The sequence below is a fragment of the Montipora foliosa genome, chromosome 4, assembly GCF_036669935.1.
Source record: "Montipora foliosa isolate CH-2021 chromosome 4, ASM3666993v2, whole genome shotgun sequence".
Lineage (NCBI taxonomy): Eukaryota > Metazoa > Cnidaria > Anthozoa > Scleractinia > Acroporidae > Montipora > Montipora foliosa.
The window spans coordinates 23,705,599-23,728,098 of NC_090872.1; the positions used below are offsets into that span (position 1 = coordinate 23,705,599).

Consider the following 22,500-nt stretch of genomic DNA (forward strand, 5'->3'; position numbering starts at 1 on the left):
ACTTGCTGCCGGGTGGAGATTTTGACCAATTATTTTATCCCAGGGTTGGGGAATTTGAATTTTTTAAAATGAAAATGTCAAAATCCCCACGCCACGTAATTACCTAACTGAAAGACATAAGTATCAATAGTGTTTTTGATGAAAGCACAATGACTTAATCCCTTTGTGATTTGGCTTACTGTATGTTACAGTAGTGACAAGATCATATTTGTAATGAAAACAGGGAGGAGTGTTACTGACAGTACTTAGTAAAGTAAATTGGCTGTTTGATTACAGTGATAAATAACAAAGGTCAATGAAATTGACATGTCACAGGCATTTTGGTTTACTTAATTTAACACGAGTGGCCAGCTGTATTAATGGGGTGAAATTTTAGAGGATTCTACTGTTTGGGATTTGAAATTGTGGCCATTGGCCGTTTTAATGGGTGACCGCATTAACGAGGTTTTCTATAAGAGAATGTATGGCTGTTTTGCCGGGCCAGAAAAAAGTGGCTGCAGTAACGAGGTGACCGTATTAGCAAGGTGGCCATGAGGCGGGGTTCCACTGTATAAGATCAGCTTCACTTATGGAAATAAAAAGTTGGTATTGTTTGAGAATATGATGGTTTTCATATGGTTTTTTGTCCTTTTGGAAAAACCACAGCAATTTGATTGAGACCTCCTGTTAATGCACCGGGCTAAATTGACCTGTCATCAGGCATATGAAATGTAGGATACTATAATGTGTAATCCATTTGGAAAAATAATTCTGGGCTTTAAGGTACAGAATCAAATTAAAATATATATATTTTACTTCTTATGGTTAAACCTTTCCCTGGAATATTTCAATTACCAGAAATTCTCTGCTCCATTTTGATGCAACACAAGTGATCCATTTGGGCAAACTTTCAGGAGTCTCCATCCAGGACAAATGCAATCTGACAAGCTAAAACAGACATTTCATTTGACACTTGGATATTTAGAATATAAACACAATCATTTTATAGGGCAACCCTAAAACCCAGAATCCGGAATCCGGAATCTCAGTACAATACGGAGAGTAAAAATTATCCTAAACATTCATAAAAGCTAACCTTAGGCCTAATTAGGCCTAAACAAACGTTTTTAGGCCTAATTAGGCCTAAGGTTAGCTTTTATGAATGTTTAGGATAGTTTTTACTCTCTGTGTTGTACTGAGATTCCGGATTCCGGATTCCGGATTTTAGGGTTGCCCATTTTATAGGTTTTGGCCTGACTAATGCAAGGCAAGTCTCATGGAAAATGCAATCTGCATAGAAATACAGTTTGAACTTAGATTTCATTTTTGCAGAATTTTTTCTCTGTGCAGCAAAGTTTCCTTGGTTTATCGAAAAGTGGAAAACTATTTTGCATGTAGGAGACTGAGTTTATTCAGACACTCCAGTTTCCCTTTCATTGAGTTCATCAACTAAATACCTACTCAACTAGGCTGGTTATCCATCTCTTGTAGTTATATGTATAACTTTTTTGTGCAGTATGACACAGAAACCAGCCCAAGGAACATCAGGCTCTGGTGGAGGATGGGGCTGGAGTGGTTGGACATCAATGCTGTCTCAAGCAACAGCATCAGTGACGTCAGGTTTGACCTCTGTTATTGAGACAGTAGAGACATCATTGGGTGTACCTGACCCAGAGGAAATGGCGCGTAAAGTAAAACAGGAAGAAAAAGTGGTAAAGCAGAAATTGCTAGAAGAAAAAAAGGGAGGAGCCATTGGGGAAGGCAAGAGTGAAGGGGCAAACAATGGTTAGTAACTAAGAAGTAAAAGGAGTTGACTATCATTATGTTTGTTCATCAGGTTTCCAGGGGTGTTCTTCAGCTTAAAGTGCACCAAAACTGAAATATTTTTCTTTCCTAATGTAAGTCTCCCCAACCAAAGCAAACATGTGCCACCAATGTTTCTCAGAATTTTGCTTTTTCTGTGCCATGCAAGCCACGGACACAAACTTGCCAGAACTAGCAGTAATTCGGACACACGACCGTGATGTGAGAGGCATGCATGCATTGCAAAGCAGTTTGTGGCGTAAAATCGAGAATAGACCCAAGCCTCTCACATCACGGTCGTGGGCCCAAATACTGCTAGTTCTGCCAAGTTTACGTGGCTTGCACAGCACAGAAAAAGCGAAATTTTGAGGTGAGAATGGTAAAACATGTTTGTTTTTGGTGGGGAGATTAATATTTTAGATAAAAAAATATTTGAGTTTAGGTAACTCTTTGTAAATATGCATGCAAAGTAGATTATGACGTCAAATCAGGAATAGACCCACTCCCCTTCTGACTCGGTCGTGAACAAAAGATGCTTGGATTTTCGCAACTTTCAAAGCCTATAAAATGCCAGGATTTGTTAGAAAAATGAAAAAATGGCCGCAATGCGTTTCGAACAGTTGCAAAGATTCATTTTAGCAAAAAAAATATTTTGGGGTTAGGTGCACTTTAATACTGTTCTGTAGTTTTAGGCATGATTTCTAGAAAAAAAATTGAAACTTTTAAGTTTCATGATTAATTCTCCAGTTACCAACATCAATTTATCGGTACTAATTTTTGTAGGAAATGTTATGTCAAGCTGTTCATACCCAACAGTAAATTTTTATTCAACAAAATGCCATCCAGTTGTGCTTGTTGAAGGGAGTAAGAGTAGAACACATTGTTGCTGATGTTGCAAAATGTAGCCAACTCAGTATGTGCCATAGCAGTCTTTCTCTTAACAGTATTAGTTAAATTTTACTTTCTTAAAGACTTGCCCATATTTTAAAACTTTCAAATCTAGGGAGTCAGGGTGGTTTAGGGGTCATCAACCGTGCCTCCCACCTCTGTGACCCGGGTTCAACTCTGGCCTCGGGTTGTATGTGGGCTGAGTTTCAGTCGATCTCAATCTGACTCCGAGGGTTTTTCTCGGGTACTCCGGTTTTCCTCCCTCCTCAAAATCGACTCTCGGCCTATTCCATCAGGCTGTGGTGCTGTGCTCCGAGGTCATACATGGGTCGTGTTCAGGGGCCGAGTGCCTAGCCGGCAGCACAGCTCCTTCAGTCCCACCTTGTTGAGCTGCGCCCTTAGTAATTCAGTCTCAGACTGCGAGAAAGGGCAATTAGCAGGTCAGATATAATAATAATTATTATTATTATTATAATTCACTGGTACCCTTTATATCCAAATTCCTGGATTTCACATGACATCACGGGCCGCCATGTTGGTGTCCCCAAACAATGAAATGGCAGCCACGTTGGTGTCCCGATCCAATCCTCTGGGAATTGCACACTATTATGCAAACTTTTTCCTTTGTTTTTGTTGAGAAACATGGCTGTTGATCACGTGAGTAATCCAAGAATTGTGTTTAAGACCATGCTGTTTCCCATACTGATCATTGCTTCTTTGTTTGGATTTGTCAGCTGCCAGTGAGTCATTTTTTGCCTCATTTGGAGTATCAAGTCTAACAAATGTGGTCCAGACCACAGCTATAGAGCTGGGATCAAGTGGGCTGGATGCATTGGAGTTCATTGGCAAAAAGACAATGAATGTTATTGCAGAGGGTGATCCTGGGTTGCGACAAAAAAGGGAGAAACTTACAGGCAAAGGACCAAGCCTGTCTCAGGTATGAGTGATTATTTTTTGTCACACATTCAAAGGTGGCAGTACAATAAGCAATTTGCAAATCATTAGTGTAGAACAGGGATAAAAGAGGACCCAATATTGTTCTGTGAGGTAGTCTGCATCGTCTTGGTGTCAGAAATTACACTTGTTCTATCTTCCCTCTTCTAAAACGCAAACATTGTTACAGTATTAGTTATCACAACATCAGATCTGAGAATGAGCAGGTTATAGTTTAATTAACAAGTGCCTGGAACACTATGTTTATGTTGATTGTGGCATTTATAATAAAATGGCATCCTAAACTAAGTCAACAAACTGAGACGTTGTAAAGACCTGTGGAATGTTGTTGCCTTCAGATTTTAAAGGAAGCCAAGGAAGAATCGAATAAAAAAGCTGCAGAAGCAGAACGCCCGAGTGAGGAAACTGGACCAACTGTAGACCTGTTTAACGAGTTTGACAAGTTTCAAGGTCTGGCTCATTTAGAAGCTCTGGAGATGCTGTCTCGTGATTGTGAGGCAAAGGTCAGTGGTGTTTGTACGACGAATTTAAGAACACCCTTGGGTTCCTTTAGGTGAAATATAACGTTGTTGGATGTAGAGGTCATCAGTAGCTTCAGTATAATTTTGCATAGTCTTTTGTTATTGTTTTGTTATTGTCGTTGTAATCATCATCATCATAACATCTTTTTAAAAATTATTTATTTACACTTTCAAATTACTTAACACTACTTAAGGAGGCTCGAAAGGGTTTTCAGCTGAGCGCGCGCGCGTAAGCCACACACGCAATTCGTAAGCTGCTTGCGTCAGCTTATGATTTAAATGGGTCACCAGAAATAAACAAATACCGCTAATTTCGCTTACCTTTCTCCAATTCCTATATACATGGCATATAAATAGACATCTCCTATTCACGAAAACTACGAAAATTCTACTTGAACGGTTTAATAGTTACTTAAATCCGTTTGTGTTCACCTGTAGCTCTACTCGCGCGCGGACTCGAATGAGCGGGTGACGCATGCATAAATGCTGATCTTGTAACCCCCTAATTTTTCCTGATTTTGCAACTTTACTCGTTTATATCTCTGCTTCTGGACGGTGAATTTTTATTGATTTTTTGCATGTTAGCTTAGATTAATTTAAACCGTTTGTCTTTCAAATTTAAAAAAAATCTGTAAGTGAAAAAAATAATTAGAGACAATTCAAAAAAAACGTATTTTTCTGAAAAACTGACCTACAGATTTTGTTGAATTTTAAATATATTAGAGGGTATTTCTAACATTATCTGGTAACGATGAATGGGAAAATTTCACCGTCCCGTTTCTTCAAAAAGGACCACATATGTTGATTTTAAGGCTCAAATAAATGCCTAATATCGTTGCCATGGTAACATTATTTTGAAGGAAAACATAATGTGAGAAATCTACGATAGGTACTTAATACTCTGGCCAAATTTCGTCTTGATATGATTGCCCTAACTGTATCTAAGGACAGAATATGTTTATTTGTTTGAAAAAAGGAGAAACTATTTAGAGCCTCCTTAATGTCCTAGCATTATGTACAACTCTAGCAGGACTATTGATCATTGCGGTACTAACAACACTGACAAATCAGTTATAAACAATATAAAGAGTACTGATCATATATTATCAGAGCAGTCTTCAGATGACTGTCGAAAGTGATGACGCGATTGCAATTGCTACGCTTAGTGATTGGCTTAAAAATATCGCGCCAGTTTATCAACCAGTCGCAACTTGCACGCGCAATTTTTCCCGCGCTTTGAGCGGCGTGACGAGCTCGATTCACGCAGTTACCCTTGGAAACGGAAAAAGTTTGCCCTTTACAGCAAATGACTTAAACGCCAAAACCTTATCACCAAACTTCCCAGGTGCCTCACTTAACTGAAAATCGAAGTAAAGGCTACAACGGCTTCGCGCGTTCACTTGTAAGTTAACTGAAAAGTGCTTTCTTTTTTTTTCCAGTTGGAATCTCGCATAATCGATTTAACGGAAGAAGAACTCGCAGCCGTCAAGCCTTTACTGAGAGCAGTGGAAGAAGTGTTTCACATGGATGATAATGCTGATGACGAACCAACCGAAGGAGCGGATTTTATGTCGGAACTCGCTGAAAATGTCAAGTCGCTCAATTTGCCGTTCACAGCGGATAAGCTAGTCGCAACTCAAGAAAAAGCGCGTGAATGGATTAAAACTTGCGTACAGGAGCAAGACAGCTCTCCAGGAAGTAGGGAAGGAATGGATATTTACGCTACGGCGGTGTCGAGTATAGCGGAGCTCACGGCACGCACCGTGGAATTATTTCACAAGTTGACTGAACTTTTGCTTCATCAAGCTGATCAACCTGCCGACACTTCGTCCTTGGTGCGTGCGCAGAGCGCTCGTAAGATGGCGGATGTTGTTCTAGTGGAGATATCTGTTCTAGCGACGCACTTTGCTGGCTGCTTAAATACCGCGGCAGACGATTCGGAAAGTCCCGACTCAGTGAGTTCGCTGATAACAACGTTGTACCTTGATTCGTCCACTAGTGCTGATTATCTGCGAAACTCGCTGAAACTGCTGAGGCCCGTCTTGCAGTTTTCTTCCCTAAACGAGAAGAATTCATCGTAAAATTTGCATAGTTAATGATAAAGGTGAAAAGGATACCGCGGTACAGTAATCTGTCTGGTCCCAAAATGGCACCAGGACGTTTCCTTTCAGTAGGGGCTGTAAGTGTCCACTCGAGAGAAACACCCAAGAGACACTTTTCTCGCATGTCGGTTTGCACTTGTTTACAGGTCTTAGTATACTGCGCAGCTATCGGGATTTCAATACGCGTGGGTGACAAACACGAGAGAATTAAACACGCGTGGGTGTCCACGAGAGTTAGAGAGACAGGAAGGACGATAACTTGGTTTGACTTAATAATAATCATAATAACATGAGGTGTAAATTAGATTAAGTCCCTGGACTTGTCAGAACAGAGAAAATACGAAAAAAAAAAACATCCTTTGTACTGGATTTGCATCCGACGGTTCTTCTTGAAGTAACTGGCTCTATTCACGGGAACACTGAAGGGCAAGACGTCGAGAATTTTACAAATTAGACATCTGTAGCCATTCTGTATAGAATCACTGGTCAAGAGTAACTAGGCCTAAGGCCCTGATTTTAAAATGTTTCTCCTTGCGTCAGATTTGGTCACCGACATCATTCCGTTAGCAGTCTAAAGGTCAAATGTTATTGCAGGTCTACTGCACAGCTTAGGAAGAAAAGATTAATTATATTACCGTATATTTAAAAATTGCGGTTGAGCAACCAGGGGGTTACTTGTCAGAGATCAAGACGCCTGCGCCTGCGCCAGTCTTTTACAAGAAATGCTTTAACTTGCCAGCAATCCTTTTTGACTAGCACAGGTTTTTGGTAATGCTGATGGTGTTTTTAAAAAACTTCAGGTTACTAAACATTTTCCCTAATTTTCTCTGCTACCACAAGTCCCTGGACACATTGTTGTAAATAGACCATTTTGCAGATACGGCCGCCATTTTGTTTTCTATTATTTCAAATAGTTATTATGGGATGCCTAGGGGTGCTCTGTACGCGCGGATTACCTTTGTCAGTACAACAGATTGTTAAAACGAATCGCGCTTGTAAAGCGTGATCCCGCACCATGGAGGAAGGTTGTAGATTCCCTGACGTAATTTCTGCACCGAATACCGTGAACCAAAACATACGAGAATCGCTTTCCGTAGGGTTTGATCATACCGGGTTTGAAATACCGGGCTAAAAATTAACGGATACAGCATCATGTGCCACAGACGTAATGTCTTTCGAAACAATTGAAATCAAAATGGTCACCGTATCTGCAAAAAGGTCTATCAACGATAATAGATAATTCTGATCAAATTTGGGATTGTAGATAATCGCCGAGTTAGGAGAAGAGGTTGTGTTGCAACTGCCGCGTGCGTACCTGTCCTCTCACGCTCACATCTCGTGTAGTCTCCCACGCAGGCCATGGGATGGTCGCTGGTGTGAATTTGTGGTTAATTTGTCTTTTGATCCAAGTGTTTTAAACGGGCGGGTTGTTTGATATGATCTCCATATGGCCATTTTCTAAATAAAGAAGTCTACTTTTTATTAACAGGCCGAAGTACGGCGAAAACTCAAGGCATGCCATAGCTATCAAAGTAGGGATTGTAAAATCGGAATAAAATATTTTGATATTCTCCATCGAAATGTCTCTTATACGTGGTTTTACCCGCTAAAATAAGGTTCGCTTTGGAAAAGCAGCCGATGTCAAAAAATCCTTAAATGTCATAAATTAATCTTCTGACTTATCTTCAAGGGTATATGCCTAAATAGCAATACATATATATGTTTTCTAGAGAAAATGAAGGAGACCTTTTCTCTGAATATTTTCTTAAACTGAAGTCACAACGAGAGAAAACTAAAACCTGTACACAGGATTACTTCTGCTCCGTTGGTGACATTTATCTAGCCGAGGTGCTTTCAAGTCACACAATCGAAAGACAAAATGAAAATCACGAGTCATCCAAAAATTAGAATGCTCTAAGAGTGTAACATATAAGCGTGTGTTAGTCTCAGAGCTGTGGCTTAGTTGCGCTTTGCGGACCGTGAGAAGCAAGCGAGCAGAGAGAAATGTCATTGTTTTTACTCTTCCTCGCGCGCCCTCCTCGTTATCACGCGTCCGAACCCCATCACACCAATTTCCACTTCCCCTATAAGAAAGCACTCCATGCAGGCTGACTCAGAGCATGCACTCCACGCCCGGGGGTATCTGTTCACAGTGCTACCAGAGGGGAGGTCTGTACGAAGCAAATGCGGAATGTGGGAGAGAGGGCACAAAAAGAAGAGCTCTTCCTCCTACATGCATCGTGACATACAAGATGAACCCTACAGTTTTGAACCGTTCTTAAATGCAAACAAAAGTTTAAAACAAGATGAGATTTAAATGGGTTTTTATTGATCAATTCAAATCAAAATACATCAAGGAAATCCTTAACCTAAAGGGAAATACTTACAACGCAATTTAGTCCGTATCGTGTGGGCTTGCAATGCAAGTGCATGCACAATTCGTAAAAATATAGTTTTCCGCTTTACAGAATCAAGTACGTTTTTAGAGCCAGCTTGTGCAAGTTTCTCTGCAAATAATTCTAAACAATTCTGGCACCAATTTTGTTCCCTCATATTTGACCTGAAGAAAGGGAACGAAACTTTTGGCAAGTACAGTTTGTGTCGGGATAGCCTTTCCCAGAATTCTTGTTCTCGTTTTGGCTAGTTTACAGTGGGACACTTTCGAGCGGTTTTAAGCCGAGTTTCGAGTGAACCGTCGCGACTTTTCCTTGATTTGCACAAAAACAAAGCAAATCACTGGTAAGGCAACACCAAATGTGATTGGCCGCACACATTTTCGCGCGCTGAGCGACGGCTGCAGACACTTGTTTTGCGTTGTGATTGGCTCATTTTAACTGTCCGCGTCTACTGCGATTGGCCAAGAGTAACAACACTCAAACTGAAAACCGCTGCAAAAGTAAAACAACTACCAGAACTATAAAGTACAACTGGAGAGAATAAAGCACAATTATTATCTCTTAATTTAAAATACGTCTGATAAAATAACGATACAACATAACGTAAGGAGTTCTTTATTTCCTCAGTTTCGAGGGCAGTACATTGAAGCAGCACATCGCTGCCAGTTCAACTATCGCTTGCAGTTGCTGCTTTCAAAGGTTGTCGGGAGCTCAAATCACTTCAACTTTCGACAAAATGGGAAATGTCCGACAGGAGGGATTCGTGAGTGTTTTCAATCAAAGAAGAGCGATAGTGATCCAATGTTGTAACAACGAGGGGATCCGTCGAAAAAATCTGGAACGGTGTTCGCAATCATGAAGTAAAAAAAAGGAAAATATATGCAAACATTTACCAAGCTCTTGGAAGATACGAAATGATACCGAAAGGAGGCATTATCGAAGAGTACGGGACGTCCAACGAGTGCACTTTTACAAACGAAAAGGAGTTTTTCGAACCATTTTTGCTTCACCAAAATAATGTTATTTTGACCCCTCGACTTCAAGACGGTAAAGACAATCTGCTGCAGTCGGGGTTGCGGGCGGTCAAGGCATTTGCCTTGAAACAGAGTGACTATGTATCATCACCCTTCGTTTCATTCTCTTTATTATCAACAGAATTACTAGACACACTAACGCTACCCTTCTCGCGTGCTCCCTCACCCTTTACTTTCAGCGAGTCTTTTTCACGAGACTTCGTATCAGTCTTTTCTGCAACCGTTTTTCCTTTGCTCGTCTCGATCTTCTCCGTGAATTTCTTTTCTTCCTTAACGTTGGTGTCGCCCTGGTGAGAAGACGTTTGATCACCGTCCACTTCCGTGCTTTCTTCCTCTTCTTTGTCGAGTTTGTTATCATCTTTATCCGGTTCGCCTTGATTCTAATTGGCACAGAGTGGAAGCAAAGCAAACCACAAATCGCACCAAAAACACGAATTGAAAGAGAAAAACGAACACAGGAAATTCGTTAGTCATTAACAAATGCCCTTGACCCTCTTTTGAGATCCCACCGTCCCGCATTTACTAGGGAAACACGCAACGATAATTTCCCCGAGTACCATTCTTCAAAATTAATTTCTCTCAAATATCTCTCTACGCTTTTGTTCCAAAAGGCCTCTTCCCCGGAAAAACACTGGATTACTAAGTAAGACGAAGCTATCAGCAAAATATAAACAATCCTGAAATCTGATTGGCTTACGAACTCACTGTCCAGTTGGTAGCGAAAAACCAATAGACCTTCATTCGTGTCCCAACAGATGGACTGCAAAAAGGAAGGAGGGAGGGGAGAGGGGGAATAAAGTGAATCTGGAAAAAATCCACCGATCTATGCCCTTTCCAGCTCGACCGTGGAAATACAAATGTGGCCTATGAATATTGGTGTTAATCGAAGGTATGATGGTGGGGTTTCGACTACAGCAATCGCAATACTTGTCCCCTGCACGCCTTAGCCTTAACTATCAAGTTAATTAGCAAAAACATTTACTTGTCTTTAGGATCTTTCCAGTTAAGAGAGTATAGCTTCATGTAAACATCTTTCACTCCAAAGATCCGCATGGTGGCGGGAGGACGTTCACCAATTCTCGTTCTAATCCATATCGGCAATCGAAATTTCTGCATTTAAAAATGTTTCGCCCTTTTACGGCTTAAGGATATTCCTAATGCTAGGGTCCCCCGCCCCCCCCCCCCCCCCTCCCCACCTCCCGCGTATACAGATTCTAATTGTAAACAGAAATACCGCGAGACCCCATAACTCGGCATAGTTTATTTCGGCAAATGACTTATTGAAGATGCGATAGATGGAGGTAAATATAATTTTCCTTTCAAGTTCCATTTATCAAGAGCCAACGTCAAGTTAGGAATCGAAATGAAATTCTTCAAAAAGTATATCTAGAAACTACTTGACGTTTAAAGGTTTTTCAAACGAAACGTATCACACTCGTTTTCAGCTCTGTTATCTTTTCGCACTCCTCACGAAAAAGAAACAGAACACACATGACACCGAAAAAAGAACATATCTCACCTCTTTGGCATCTTGATAACACAACAAATGGTAAGTCTGCAAAGCAACTATAAATACCTCAGTACAAATAGCTAAAATCCCAGAGACCTTCAGCAAAGGACAAGCTTAACAAGTGGTGAGAGAAAAAGCGGGTGATTAAATGAACGCGCAAAGTCTGTTAGGGAAAAGCGCTTTTTTCGCCCAGCTTTCGGAGGGCTATGTTCATAAGCAAAAGAGTATTATCTCGAAGGCGAAAGCAAACCCTTATGCAGTAGAAAAACAATATTAACTTTCAACTTGCCTTGCCGTCAATGCGAACAGCAGCCTTGTAATGCCACTCCTCGTTTGTTTCTTCCCAGAATTGTTCCAACTTTTCACAGCAGATGTCACACTCCTAAGAGGAAATTAACAATTATGATTGATTGGATGACAGCCCTGGCTTATGCGCCAGTTCGGAGTTCTAAAACACATGCGCAAAACGGGAGCAGGCATTTTAAAGAACTTAGCCGTGTATTATACATTAGCAATCTTTCGGGTTTTTATTTTAGGGGATGTGTCACGATTTTTAGCCAATTTCAGCGACTAGGAACTGGCGATAAAACTTACCAAGCGAAGGATTAAAACAACTACTCAAAACATAGGACAAAGGTTTATCAAAACAGCAAATACAAAAGAGGACAGGGATGGGCAAAATTGAAGAAGACTAAAATGGATCGCAATTGGGATATATGAAAAAAAAACTTTTCAGCCTAAAATATTTTCAGTTTCTCTCTGTTGTTTGAAACTTGAACCATGTCTTCTCGACAAACATTTATTTGGTAACGTAGCTTGAATTTACGTTGTTTAAAAGTAATTTCTGGGTTTATGTTAAGTTGCATATCGAGTTGGGGCGAGTAAAGCTACACAAAATGAACTGCACTGCCATGACACAGCCCTATTTACTAAATGCTTGTTTTTATCCTATTTGGCTTACTGCCTCGCAGTGAGAAGCACACAAATGACCCTCACCGCTTCAGCTTCGGTATCACTACTGAGAACAGGGCAGCTGCCATCTCCGATGAAAATCTCTTTGGACTCTTTCGACGGATCCGGAGAGTCCACGGCTCCGGTGTTAACATCAAAGAACGAACTTCGAGCTGTGGAAGCCATAAATAAAGTTAGCTACACTGCAATCTCGAGGATGGTTATAAAGACGGACGGAGTTAGAAAACTGAAATGTTGCTACCACCATGCTGTCCTCGTCAAACAAATCACCCGTGGACAGTTGCATTCCAAAAGTTAAGGGGAGCACAGGAAGCCGTTATCAGTCCGACCAAAAGCAATCGCACCCAGTTTACAAAACCCTTGAATGTGAACATTCATACTCTTTGCGAACAGTGAGTGTGAGTTTTTAACATATCACAAAAACTTGTAACACGCATAAAAACTTTTCGACTCTTTAAGTTTGTTATCACTTACAATACCGAGTCTCTGCGCCTTTCATTTACTCGGCTTTCGACTCTGAGGTTCAGATTCCGATCAATGGTGTCATTTTTCACTGCCTTTGCAGATCACCATAGCAAACTGTCATCCACTTGGTGGATTATGTTTTCAACGATCTGCCACCTTTCTACGAGCCGCAGACTAAAACGCAAAACCACCGGCTGAAGTTTCATTTCTGTATCCCCATAATTGTGAAAGGCACAGTAAATAGAGAAATAAAAGGCACAAACACGACGACAACGCACCTCGTTCGTCCGGATCTGAAATCTCCTCATAACCGAGCCAATCTTTGACCATAAAATACCACTGTCTATGAGCCACTCTTCTGCTATCTTTCTCACGCCTGTTCTTGCGAAAATGCCAGTCCAGGTGTTCACGATAAATCTTAGCAGCTTCACCCGGAAACCGAAGACCACAAGACGAACACTGGGTCCCTACATAAAGACTGCTTATCACGCCATCATGCCGCCTGCAAATTCAAATCAAATATTTAACTTGTGTCGCGTTCCATTGGGAACTAGACTAGAACGACTCTTTTACATTGGTTGAATAGGTCATTTCTGAGTTCATGTCTGCCTCCTCTTCAAAGCGAGTCTAAGTGCGAAGTTTTTTCTTACGAAAATGAGTTTTCATTCACATGTTAAGTAGAACTTATTACCGTCACAAAAACTTCACACTTAGACTCGCTTTGAAGAGGAGGTAGACATGAACTCGGAAATAACTTACTGGTTTGTTTCTATTGGAGAAAGCCGTTTTATACATTGATTTGGTTGGTCAACTTTCTCTCAACCAGCATCAAACCGCAATCTTGGAAAAAAACTCTTGGGAAACATTCCACGTTAAGCATTAGCTGACATGCACTTACAAACAAAGCCTATCAATGCTCCCCTCTCCCCATACCAATGTTGATAATGTGATGCAAAATACTGTGCAAGCCTGTGGCCGATCTACACGTAAACCAACATTGGATTTGGGGGAGGGAGGAAAGTAGCGAGATTTTAATCTTTTATCACAAAGAAAAATTATAGAATGAGCATTTTGTAGTGATGTGTCACATTTTTCTCACCGAGTTTTGTCAAAGATTAAAAGGGACGAAGAAGCATGGATGGTGAGCAATGTCATTTTGGTCCGTTTTCCTTATAATTCTTAATCAACTCACCTTTTTAGCTCATACGGAACAAGTTTTATCTCAGGAATTGGTTTCTTTTCAATCAGTAAATCCTTTTGAGGCAAGACTGCTGCTAGAATGGGAAGGACTGAAGAAACAGGTCGAGTAGGGAGAGGTGGGGGTTGTTGAGCCTCTGCCGGTGGGGGTGCGGGTAAAGGATCATGTCGAGGAGATTCGCTACCAGGTTCCGGAGTCACTTTTATGATTCCAACTTGCATGAGTTTTCGGAACAGATCATCAACAGCTTTCTTCTCCATCATGGTGTTTGGCGTGGGAGGTGCAACTTCTCCACCTGTTAAAATATTTAGTAGTAATTACACTTTCTTATATCTTTCAGATAGTACGCACGTTATGATTGGTTAATTCAGCAGCAGGCCGTATTTTACAGTGCGGCCTGCTGTACTGCTCGCTAAGTTTAAAATTTTGCTGTTTATGTGGCATAAACTTGTGAAACTGTTTGAATCCTGCAAGCAACTAATCAAAAAGCCAAAGATATTTCTTGTTTTTCAGCATGATGTTTTACGCATGATCGTTATTTGTGGCAGTTGAACGTTCCGTTTGACTTCAACTAGTTTCCTTTTCCGCGCGTCTGATTACCTCAGATATAATGAATATCTTACAAATGTTGTTTTCTCGGTCCATATCATAAATTTCGGGTCCAGGTTATATTTCCAGTTGATTTATAGCCCACAAATCAACCAAAAAAAATACTCGGGACCTAACTTCCAGTACGGACCTCAAAGTAAGTTAGTGAGGGGTACAGTATGTAAAAGGTGCCGATGGTTGACCAGGACATGGAAAACAAATAGAGGATATTACAAGGCCACGCGGATATACGAGATTTGGTGTTGAAAAATATTTCTCGAGTGAGCGCAGCGAACGAGTGAAATATTTTTCAACACGAGAAGAGAAATTGTGTATCACCAAGCGGCCATATAATATTCTATTTAATATACAAACACCAATGAAATACTAAATCATTTCACGAAAGGCATCGAAAGGCGCGATTTTCATATGTAACTATAGCAACAGTGATCTTTTCACGTGTGAAAATAACATGTTATCTTCACGTGTGAAGACATCATGTTTTCGCGCAAAAGCTCACTTGCTATTTCATTGGTGTTTATATAATAAAAAATATTCAGATCAGGAATGGTGTTATCTGGCTAGGGACCAACGAAGATAACATTGTATCTCCTTTCAAATTTTGCATAATTGTTCGAGACACACAGGAAATTGTTTTAATGTACTTTTCACTCATAGCGTTTTCAGAGCTTAAATTTTAAAAATAATCGTACTTTACTGTGTCCCTTCTCTGTAATTACATGTAACAGTAACTGGATGGCATTTACGACAGTGAATTTTTGGAAACTCGTTGCCAAGCAAAATGACAATCAACTACAGTCACCTTCGTCTTTATTCTGGTCACCTGACACGTGATTTCAGCTGAAGCCACAAAACGTTCATACTGCACATCAAATATCATTACAAAACACACCCGCACAAGTTTTCTCCAAGTTAGGAATGGTGGATCATTAAACAAGAAATGAACAACCACGTAAGGTTCGACCAGCCAATGTTTTTCAAATAAGGTTCTGAATTCTAAACAAAAAAGATAATTTTTTTTTTTTTTTTATGATAGCAGCATCTTAACACTTGAGAAAAAACAAAGAACATGCCTCTTTCTTGTCTTGGAGGTGTCCTGGGAGCAGGAATGTCTTCCACAGGCCTACCAAACATCGGATTCGGCATGTCCTCTCTCCTGGGAGGACCATCAAACATTACAGGGGGTTCCATAGGGCCCCTAATTACAAGTCGGTCATGTGGGTGTTGATCAAGTTCCCTTGGGTGTCCTCTGAAGTTCTCATTATGTCGCTCCATGCGAGGTTCATTAACATCAAATCTGGGGCCATCAAGTCTCACAGGAGGACCTTGAAGATCCATTGGTGGGGGACCTCTGGGTGGCATTCTGGAATGCTCTTCATACATTGGCGGCATCGGTCTACCTGGACCTGCATCTAACATTGGGTCATCCATGTCTGTAGGAGCTCCTGAAGAGAAAAGATGTAACGAATAACAAATATTAGGCACAATAAAATGACCAATCTACCGGGAACAACTTCAGCTATGTGTCAGAACAGGTGTTGAACCAGGGATCTCCAGATCTCAAGAAAAGGGCCCTGACCACTCAAGCCATGTTGCCTCAACAGTGAACTGGTAACAAAGTAATCATTACACACATTTCACCAATAGCGCAAACAATTTAAAAACCTTGACAAACAATTACATACATGTAGCTTTTGTCAGCATGGATATGTTGTTGCTAAACGCAACATCATGAACGAATATGAACATGAAAGTGAGTTGCAAAGAATAGTAATATAAATTCTTCACCTGGCCTGGGGACTGGTATCATCAGCCTAACATCATGTTCAGGAAGCGGATGCCGCATATCTGGAGGATGCCTCAGCTGCTCAGATTGACGCTGAAGTTCATACAACTGGTGAAGTTTATCCATAAGGTCGTGATGCTGATCTACAGTAAGATCACCAGACTGTAGTCTCCTTTCCGCCTTAAAATCAGATCATCATACAGCATCAAAAAGGGTACAGCCACATTGGTGTTTCAAATGTACATGAACTATGGTAAAAGGATTTGACTGTAGGAAAATAAGAGCTAGCAAGCTTAGAATACTAAGTGTTATTAGCCAGTATCAAAAATACCATAATACTCTTTTTCATCCCTCCAAAATTTTGCATAAGCTTCGTTTCCAGTTTCTCTTGGGGCCATTGTAATTCCCACGAGAAAATAAAAACAATGCTAAGGCAAGATTTTGGAGGGACAAAAAAGTATTATGGTGTTTTTGATACTCGCTAATTACATTTTCGGCCTCGGATATTGTGTTTCTAGCTTTCTGATGGGTTCACTCAATCTTGGTTATCAGCTCATATACCACTGATATGACCTAATATGGCAACTGACTGCGTCAAAGGGGCTTGAAATTAACGAAAAAATCCAGTTGCAATTTCCCAAAATCGCCGCGCTCCATTGTGTTGTCAGCGGTGTAGCAACACAAATTATGAGCCCACAATACTTGTGTTGAAAAAAACCGCTGAAAATGGAATGGAAGGAATGGAGTGAAATAACGCTAGAATTACGCTATCTTCAGATTGAAAGAAAACTCAAGGCGAGAAACAAAATTATTTTTCATTTCTTCACAGTGCTCGAAATTAAAAAAAAAATTCCAGGTTGTCCCTGTTTCAAAAGCTGGGCAACAAATTCCGTAAATTTGGTTGCTCTGATAAATGCTTGGTTGCCCAGTAGGAAACCCCCTACGATGCACGCCGTGTTGAGCATTGGAGCTTGGTGTCCCATAGTTCTAAGCGTGCCCCTGTGGCTTTTTGGGTGTCACCGCGTTAGAACGGATTAATTACTTGATTACCGGAAACGCAAAAAACTTTGATTGACATTTTGGAAGACTTCATTTAAGTGAAATAGGCTTAAGTTTCAGCTCAGTTAATATCACGTTTTTTGAAAGGATGTGAGTCAGTCCCCCAACCAGTTTCAGGAGTTTTAAGCACTGATTTGTTCAGTTTCAAGAGTTTGTAGTTTAGGGAAACCCGCCACAAAAACCCAATATAAGACAGTCTGCGTAATCACTGTAAATTAACACTGATTATCCGATACACGGTCTCTTCCGTAAACCCGGCACAAAAATCGAATAGTAAGACAATCTGTGTCATCATTGTAATCCGATACACGGTCTCTTCCGTAAACTTTGGAGTCATTGATGCTCCAACTGTCTATTGGGGAATTCTGGATTTAAATTTAGCATTTTCGATCTCCATTGCCTACATCTCTGTGATATCGTCTCTTGCATTTTCCTATCTGGCAATTTTTTTTAAAAGCCACAGATATTCAAAACACAGGAAAACGCTCAGCTACTGCAAAGCAAGTGCAAAGTAATTATTGCTAACTTCACACTACTATTGGACAAGACAATGGAAAGCTGACAAGTGGTTCGGGTACTGCTTATGTGATTCATTTTCTATTTTTGGCTGGGTTGTCAGTTGTTTTTTCTTCGGGCAACCAGGCTTTTCATTTTACCAAAAACAGATCGCCTGGGATCACCGAACGAGCGATGGTGAAAACTGGTGTCAAATTCGCAACTTCTCCAGATATTTTAATTGTGACTGAATTGGTCACAATTTCGAGCCCTGGGGCCTGTTTCTCGAACGTCCCGAAAACTTTTCGGACCCGAAAAGCCATCTGTGAAATTGCCACCGCTTGTTTTGGAAAGCCGATATTTTAACATGCTTTCAAGGTAACAAAAAGAAAATTAACTGTGAGGTTTGACGAATTAAATGCTCTCCGTTCTTGAGTTACAAAAGGAATTGTGACACCCGAAAATGGCCCGTAAAGTTTCGGGACTTTCGAGAAACGGGCCCCTGAATTGGAACCACATGTGCAGTTTGTATGGCATTTGAACTCAGACAGTTAGTAAAAGGAATTAGGCTTGTACTTTCAAATGAAAAGGTTGCCATATTATGATGTGTGATTGCCTTACCCGTCTCATGATTTCATTCTGACGATCCAACATAAGCTCTCGGGGAATTTCAAATCCATGTTCCCACATTCCATGGTGTTCGATCGGCGGTCCAAATTCACCATGCGGTGCTGGGCCCAAGTCAGGGTGAAAAGGACCATCCATGTGAGGGTCAAATACCGGTAGCTCTTCCCCTCTTTCCAAAGGATGGCCAAGGAAGCCTTCTGGTGGCAAATGCGGAGGAGTCATTCTTCCTGCATTTGGAGAAGCTCCTTTCCTGTTTCGTAGTTCATTTATTTCCATATCGGAGAGCAAAGGTCTTGGCTTCTTTGGATGGGGCTCGCCGATGTGCTGCTCTCTTGGATCACTGTGAAAAGGAGGATGGTTGTTCTCACTTAAATCAAGGTGCTTTTCCTCTCTAATTCTAAACTCAGGATCTTGGAAAATCTCTGGCCCAGCAAAGCGAGGTTCCATACTTGGCTCCATGATCTCCACTCTATCTCTCTCGTGTACTATATCCATTACTCTCTGTTCAGCAATTCCCGGACTTCTAGATCGCATAATTTCATCATGGTCACGTCCTCTGACATAAACAGTTTGTCCCCTACCTCTTCTCCTCTTGCCGTGACGTAAACGAGGCTCATCACGTGGCCTAAAATTTTCATCTCGGTGTTCTACATCACTGTTCCAATCCCCTCTAAAAGATAACGATGAATCACCAGGTCTATCTACAATGTATCTGGGGTCAACTGGTTCACCTATTCTAGTGAAGCGTTGATCATCTTCATTTTGAAAACCATCATGCACAAGCTCCCTTTTTCTCTCAGGCCCTCTACCTCGCCCACCCCTCCCCCTTTGTCTTTCCAAAGATTTTCGTCTACCCTTTCGCACCTTGCCTCGACCCAAGTGAGACTTTGAAACGACAGGCTCCTCTGGAGCGCTTTCATATTCACCAGAGCGGCTTGGCCATTCAGCAGGATTACGCTTTCTGTGGTTATTCTTTGGTTTTGTTTCCCTGTGAAAATCACCGTGCTTTGGGCTTTCTGTGACCAACCTCTCTGCGTGAGGTACAGGTAGAGCTGGCTCTTCTACAATGGCCATGTGTTGAACATTTCTTCTCATTCCTTTCTTCGGATCTACCTTTGAGTCAGTCTTTGAAACAGCAACGTGATCAGAAGGTCTATTCGGTACCTTTCCACGTTCACGATTACTGATGGGTACTGGAAATCTGTCTCGGTTGTCAATAACTAAAATTTCCTCATTAATGACAGGTTCCCTCGGCAACAGAGTCTGCACTTCCTCTGGTCTTGATTCTCGGACGTGGTCAGGTTCCTGTTCACTACGTCGAAGACGAGGATCTCGACTACTTAATGTTTTTTTGACACTGTCTGTTGATTCGACTTTGGCTGTGATAGGTGGCTGTTGAGGGACAGTAAAGAAATTCAATAAGTAAAGGTCTTCATCTGTTTTGTTCAAAGGGTTGTTGGAAATAAATAAATTATTTTTTTTATCATCGTTATCATTAATGCTATCACAATCACCTTGACACTATCATCATTACTACATGTGTTTTGATGCAGTGTAGTTTCAAGGGAGGAAGAATCATGTGAACTTAAGAGGTTGCAATAAGAGCTGGAGCGCTTACCATTTGAATGAAATTTTCGATGAGAATGTTTCGACAAATGGTACTGCACGTTCCGTACTTAGAAAAAGAAATGGGAATGTGCTGTATCATTTGACAGAAAAACGGGTTATTCTCCTTGAAAAACAAACGAAACGGTCTATTTTCTCTGGCACTTGTAACTGTGGACAAATGGTAAAGACATTTCCAGGCATTCCGGTCAAAGCGAGCAAAAGGGAATACCTCGAAAGGTAATAGGGAGTTTCAGCAAAGACGACGGGTACGGCTACGGCAATGCCACAAAGCAAGAATATTTTTGGTTGAAAAAGGAAAAATGCTCGTGCTGCACGTGCAACACGAATTTCCGTGCATTTCTTTGCCGTACTCCACAAAACAACAACGTGAAATCACCAAATTTTAGGTTTTGACTACAACGTGAGCATATAACAATGAAAAAGTCATTTTCAGTTTTGACTTTAAAACCGTTCGTACCCACCCATTTACAGGATAGTTCACCTGTATTGTACAATGTGAACAAGACGTATTAATAGCGAAATACTTGCGATAGTGCTTACACCGTAGTTATATTTTGGACTAACGTTTTCGTTGCTGTAGCCGTTGTCTTTGCTAAAACTCCCTATTACCTTTTTTCCCGAAAGCATTCCAGCGGGATGAACCGTTCCATTTGACTTCTCCCCGGGATTACCGAAAATTCCATTCAAATGGTAAGCGCTCCTGGGTACGTGTAACAGGTGGAACTATCCTGTAACATTAGCTTACAGTGTACACTTACTCTGTATAACATGCTCGGGGTTTGAAGGGGAGGGCTACTGTTTTATTTCATCACCTGACCAAAATCATAAATTTGTCTTAAGGCACCTGTCTAGGTAAATTTTCATGCTTTCTACCCTCAAAGTACCCTTAACATTAGTCTCAAAGTGCTCCAGATCCTGTACACAATAGGGCCGTTTATACGAGAGAAAATAAGCCGCGGCTTACACTGGCCGCGGCGTACATAATACGCGAAAGGAACCATTTATACGAGTATAAACTCCTCGGCCAGGATAAGCCGCGGCTTGAGAAAGCCGTAAACGTAGATTTTGTACCATTTATACGGGGTGTTCGCGTCTTATGTAAGCCGCGGCCAGAGTAAGCCGCGGCTTATTTTCTCTCGTATAAACGGCCCTAATGTAACGCAAGTTACACTGTATCTGTTTTTGTGCATCTGGTTTCCTCGGGGATTTTCTGGGTCAAATGTCATTACCATTATTATTTCTCTCAATCAAAAAAACAATGATATTTTCGCACTTTACTTGTCAAAAGAAACTCTCATATCAAAGTGAAAATAGTTAAAGATAATTATGTAAAACACATTTTTTTGTGGTACATGTAGGATTTCAAAGAATCATTGAACCATGATGTTTCAAATGAACGACTTTGCAAACTTAAAGAACAGCTATCTTTCTTTTCTCCTGGATACACAACCATTTAACAAACTCTCTGACAGGGTGCGATAAAAGAACAGAAATCGTGCAGCATTTTTCACGGCAGATTATCCAACAAGGAAGAACTATTATGTGAAAAACATGCCAAATGGGCTATTTTTTTCTGAGCTATTTTAAGCCTGTTTTAGTAGGTTTTAGAGGTTAAGAAAACCACTTCTGTGTTCCACTAAAGATAATTTGATTAAGTACTTTCTTGCTCTATCATTTTGCAATAAGATTTCACAGAAGATGCAATCTTGCCTTTTCAGTCGAAGAAAAAGCGGTCGTTTTTACTTATCCATGATGATGTTTCTTCTGTATTCAAAGTGAGCGAATGTAACGTTTGGCCGATCTTTCATTACTTAAAATGATAAAAGGATTACATGTAATCTGTGTTGATATAGACCTATATATTCCTAATTCTGATTCACAGGATCCAGGGTGAAAATGACGAACTTCAATTATTTGCGAAAGTAAAAATTCTGGGGTCTGCTGAATGCAAAAAGTTTCAAAGGTAAATTATCTTGAACTGACATGCTGATGCAGGTTTCTTAATATAAAGTGTTAATGGGTAAGATTCCTCATGAATTGTGTGATTTCTGATGAATAATTAAGCAATCAGATGCGATCAGATGTGGATTGTGCGAAATCCCACCATTGTGTAATATGGTTGAGTCTGTCCAAAGAATAATTTAGTAATGTCCTTCCAAAATATTCGGCCAAGTTTCAGGGGAAAGGAGCCCTCGCCATTTTTTTGCAGTTTACACTATTTTAAAAAATTTTCTTTTGATTCAAGTTGCAATACCACAGTAGACTGAAGGACTAAACAGGATATACAGTACCCCATTACTAGTTACAGAATCCGAATCTGAATCATCATTCGTCAGTCGTAGACGAAGGATGTCCTGTTGTTGTTGCTGAAGCAGCAGCTTTCGTTCTTGTTGCTGTTTCTTGAGGAGTAGATCCCTCTTCATCTGGTGCTCCTGAATCTCCAGTTCAGTTAATTTCAGCTGTTCCTGTTGAA

General features: G+C 40.7%; 2 protein-coding genes across 2 annotated transcripts in view; one reads left to right on the forward strand and one right to left on the reverse strand.

Moving 5' to 3' along the window:
* LOC138000357 (protein FAM114A2-like) overlaps positions 1 to 7,822 on the forward strand; it is an 8,729-nt gene extending 907 nt beyond the window's left edge. Inside the window, exons 2-5 of the mRNA XM_068846697.1 lie at positions 1,496 to 1,764; positions 3,405 to 3,607; positions 3,963 to 4,127; positions 5,585 to 7,822. Coding sequence (XP_068702798.1) covers positions 1,496 to 1,764; positions 3,405 to 3,607; positions 3,963 to 4,127; positions 5,585 to 6,226 — 1,279 coding nt within the window. The 3' untranslated portion in view covers positions 6,227 to 7,822. The remainder of the gene's footprint in view (positions 1 to 1,495; positions 1,765 to 3,404; positions 3,608 to 3,962; positions 4,128 to 5,584) is intronic.
* A 732-nt stretch (positions 7,823 to 8,554) lies between these two features.
* Positions 8,555 to 22,500, reverse strand: part of LOC138000358 (pre-mRNA cleavage complex 2 protein Pcf11-like) — a 21,281-nt gene continuing 7,335 nt past the window's right edge. Inside the window, exons 4-13 of the mRNA XM_068846698.1 lie at positions 22,319 to 22,500; positions 18,393 to 19,790; positions 16,220 to 16,397; positions 15,505 to 15,876; positions 13,817 to 14,117; positions 12,903 to 13,126; positions 12,184 to 12,311; positions 11,477 to 11,569; positions 11,197 to 11,232; positions 8,555 to 10,057 (exon numbers count right to left, since the gene is read on the reverse strand). The exon at positions 22,319 to 22,500 is cut by the window's right edge and continues 103 nt beyond it. Coding sequence (XP_068702799.1) covers positions 9,755 to 10,057; positions 11,197 to 11,232; positions 11,477 to 11,569; positions 12,184 to 12,311; positions 12,903 to 13,126; positions 13,817 to 14,117; positions 15,505 to 15,876; positions 16,220 to 16,397; positions 18,393 to 19,790; positions 22,319 to 22,500 — 3,215 coding nt within the window. The 3' untranslated portion in view covers positions 8,555 to 9,754. The remainder of the gene's footprint in view (positions 10,058 to 11,196; positions 11,233 to 11,476; positions 11,570 to 12,183; positions 12,312 to 12,902; positions 13,127 to 13,816; positions 14,118 to 15,504; positions 15,877 to 16,219; positions 16,398 to 18,392; positions 19,791 to 22,318) is intronic.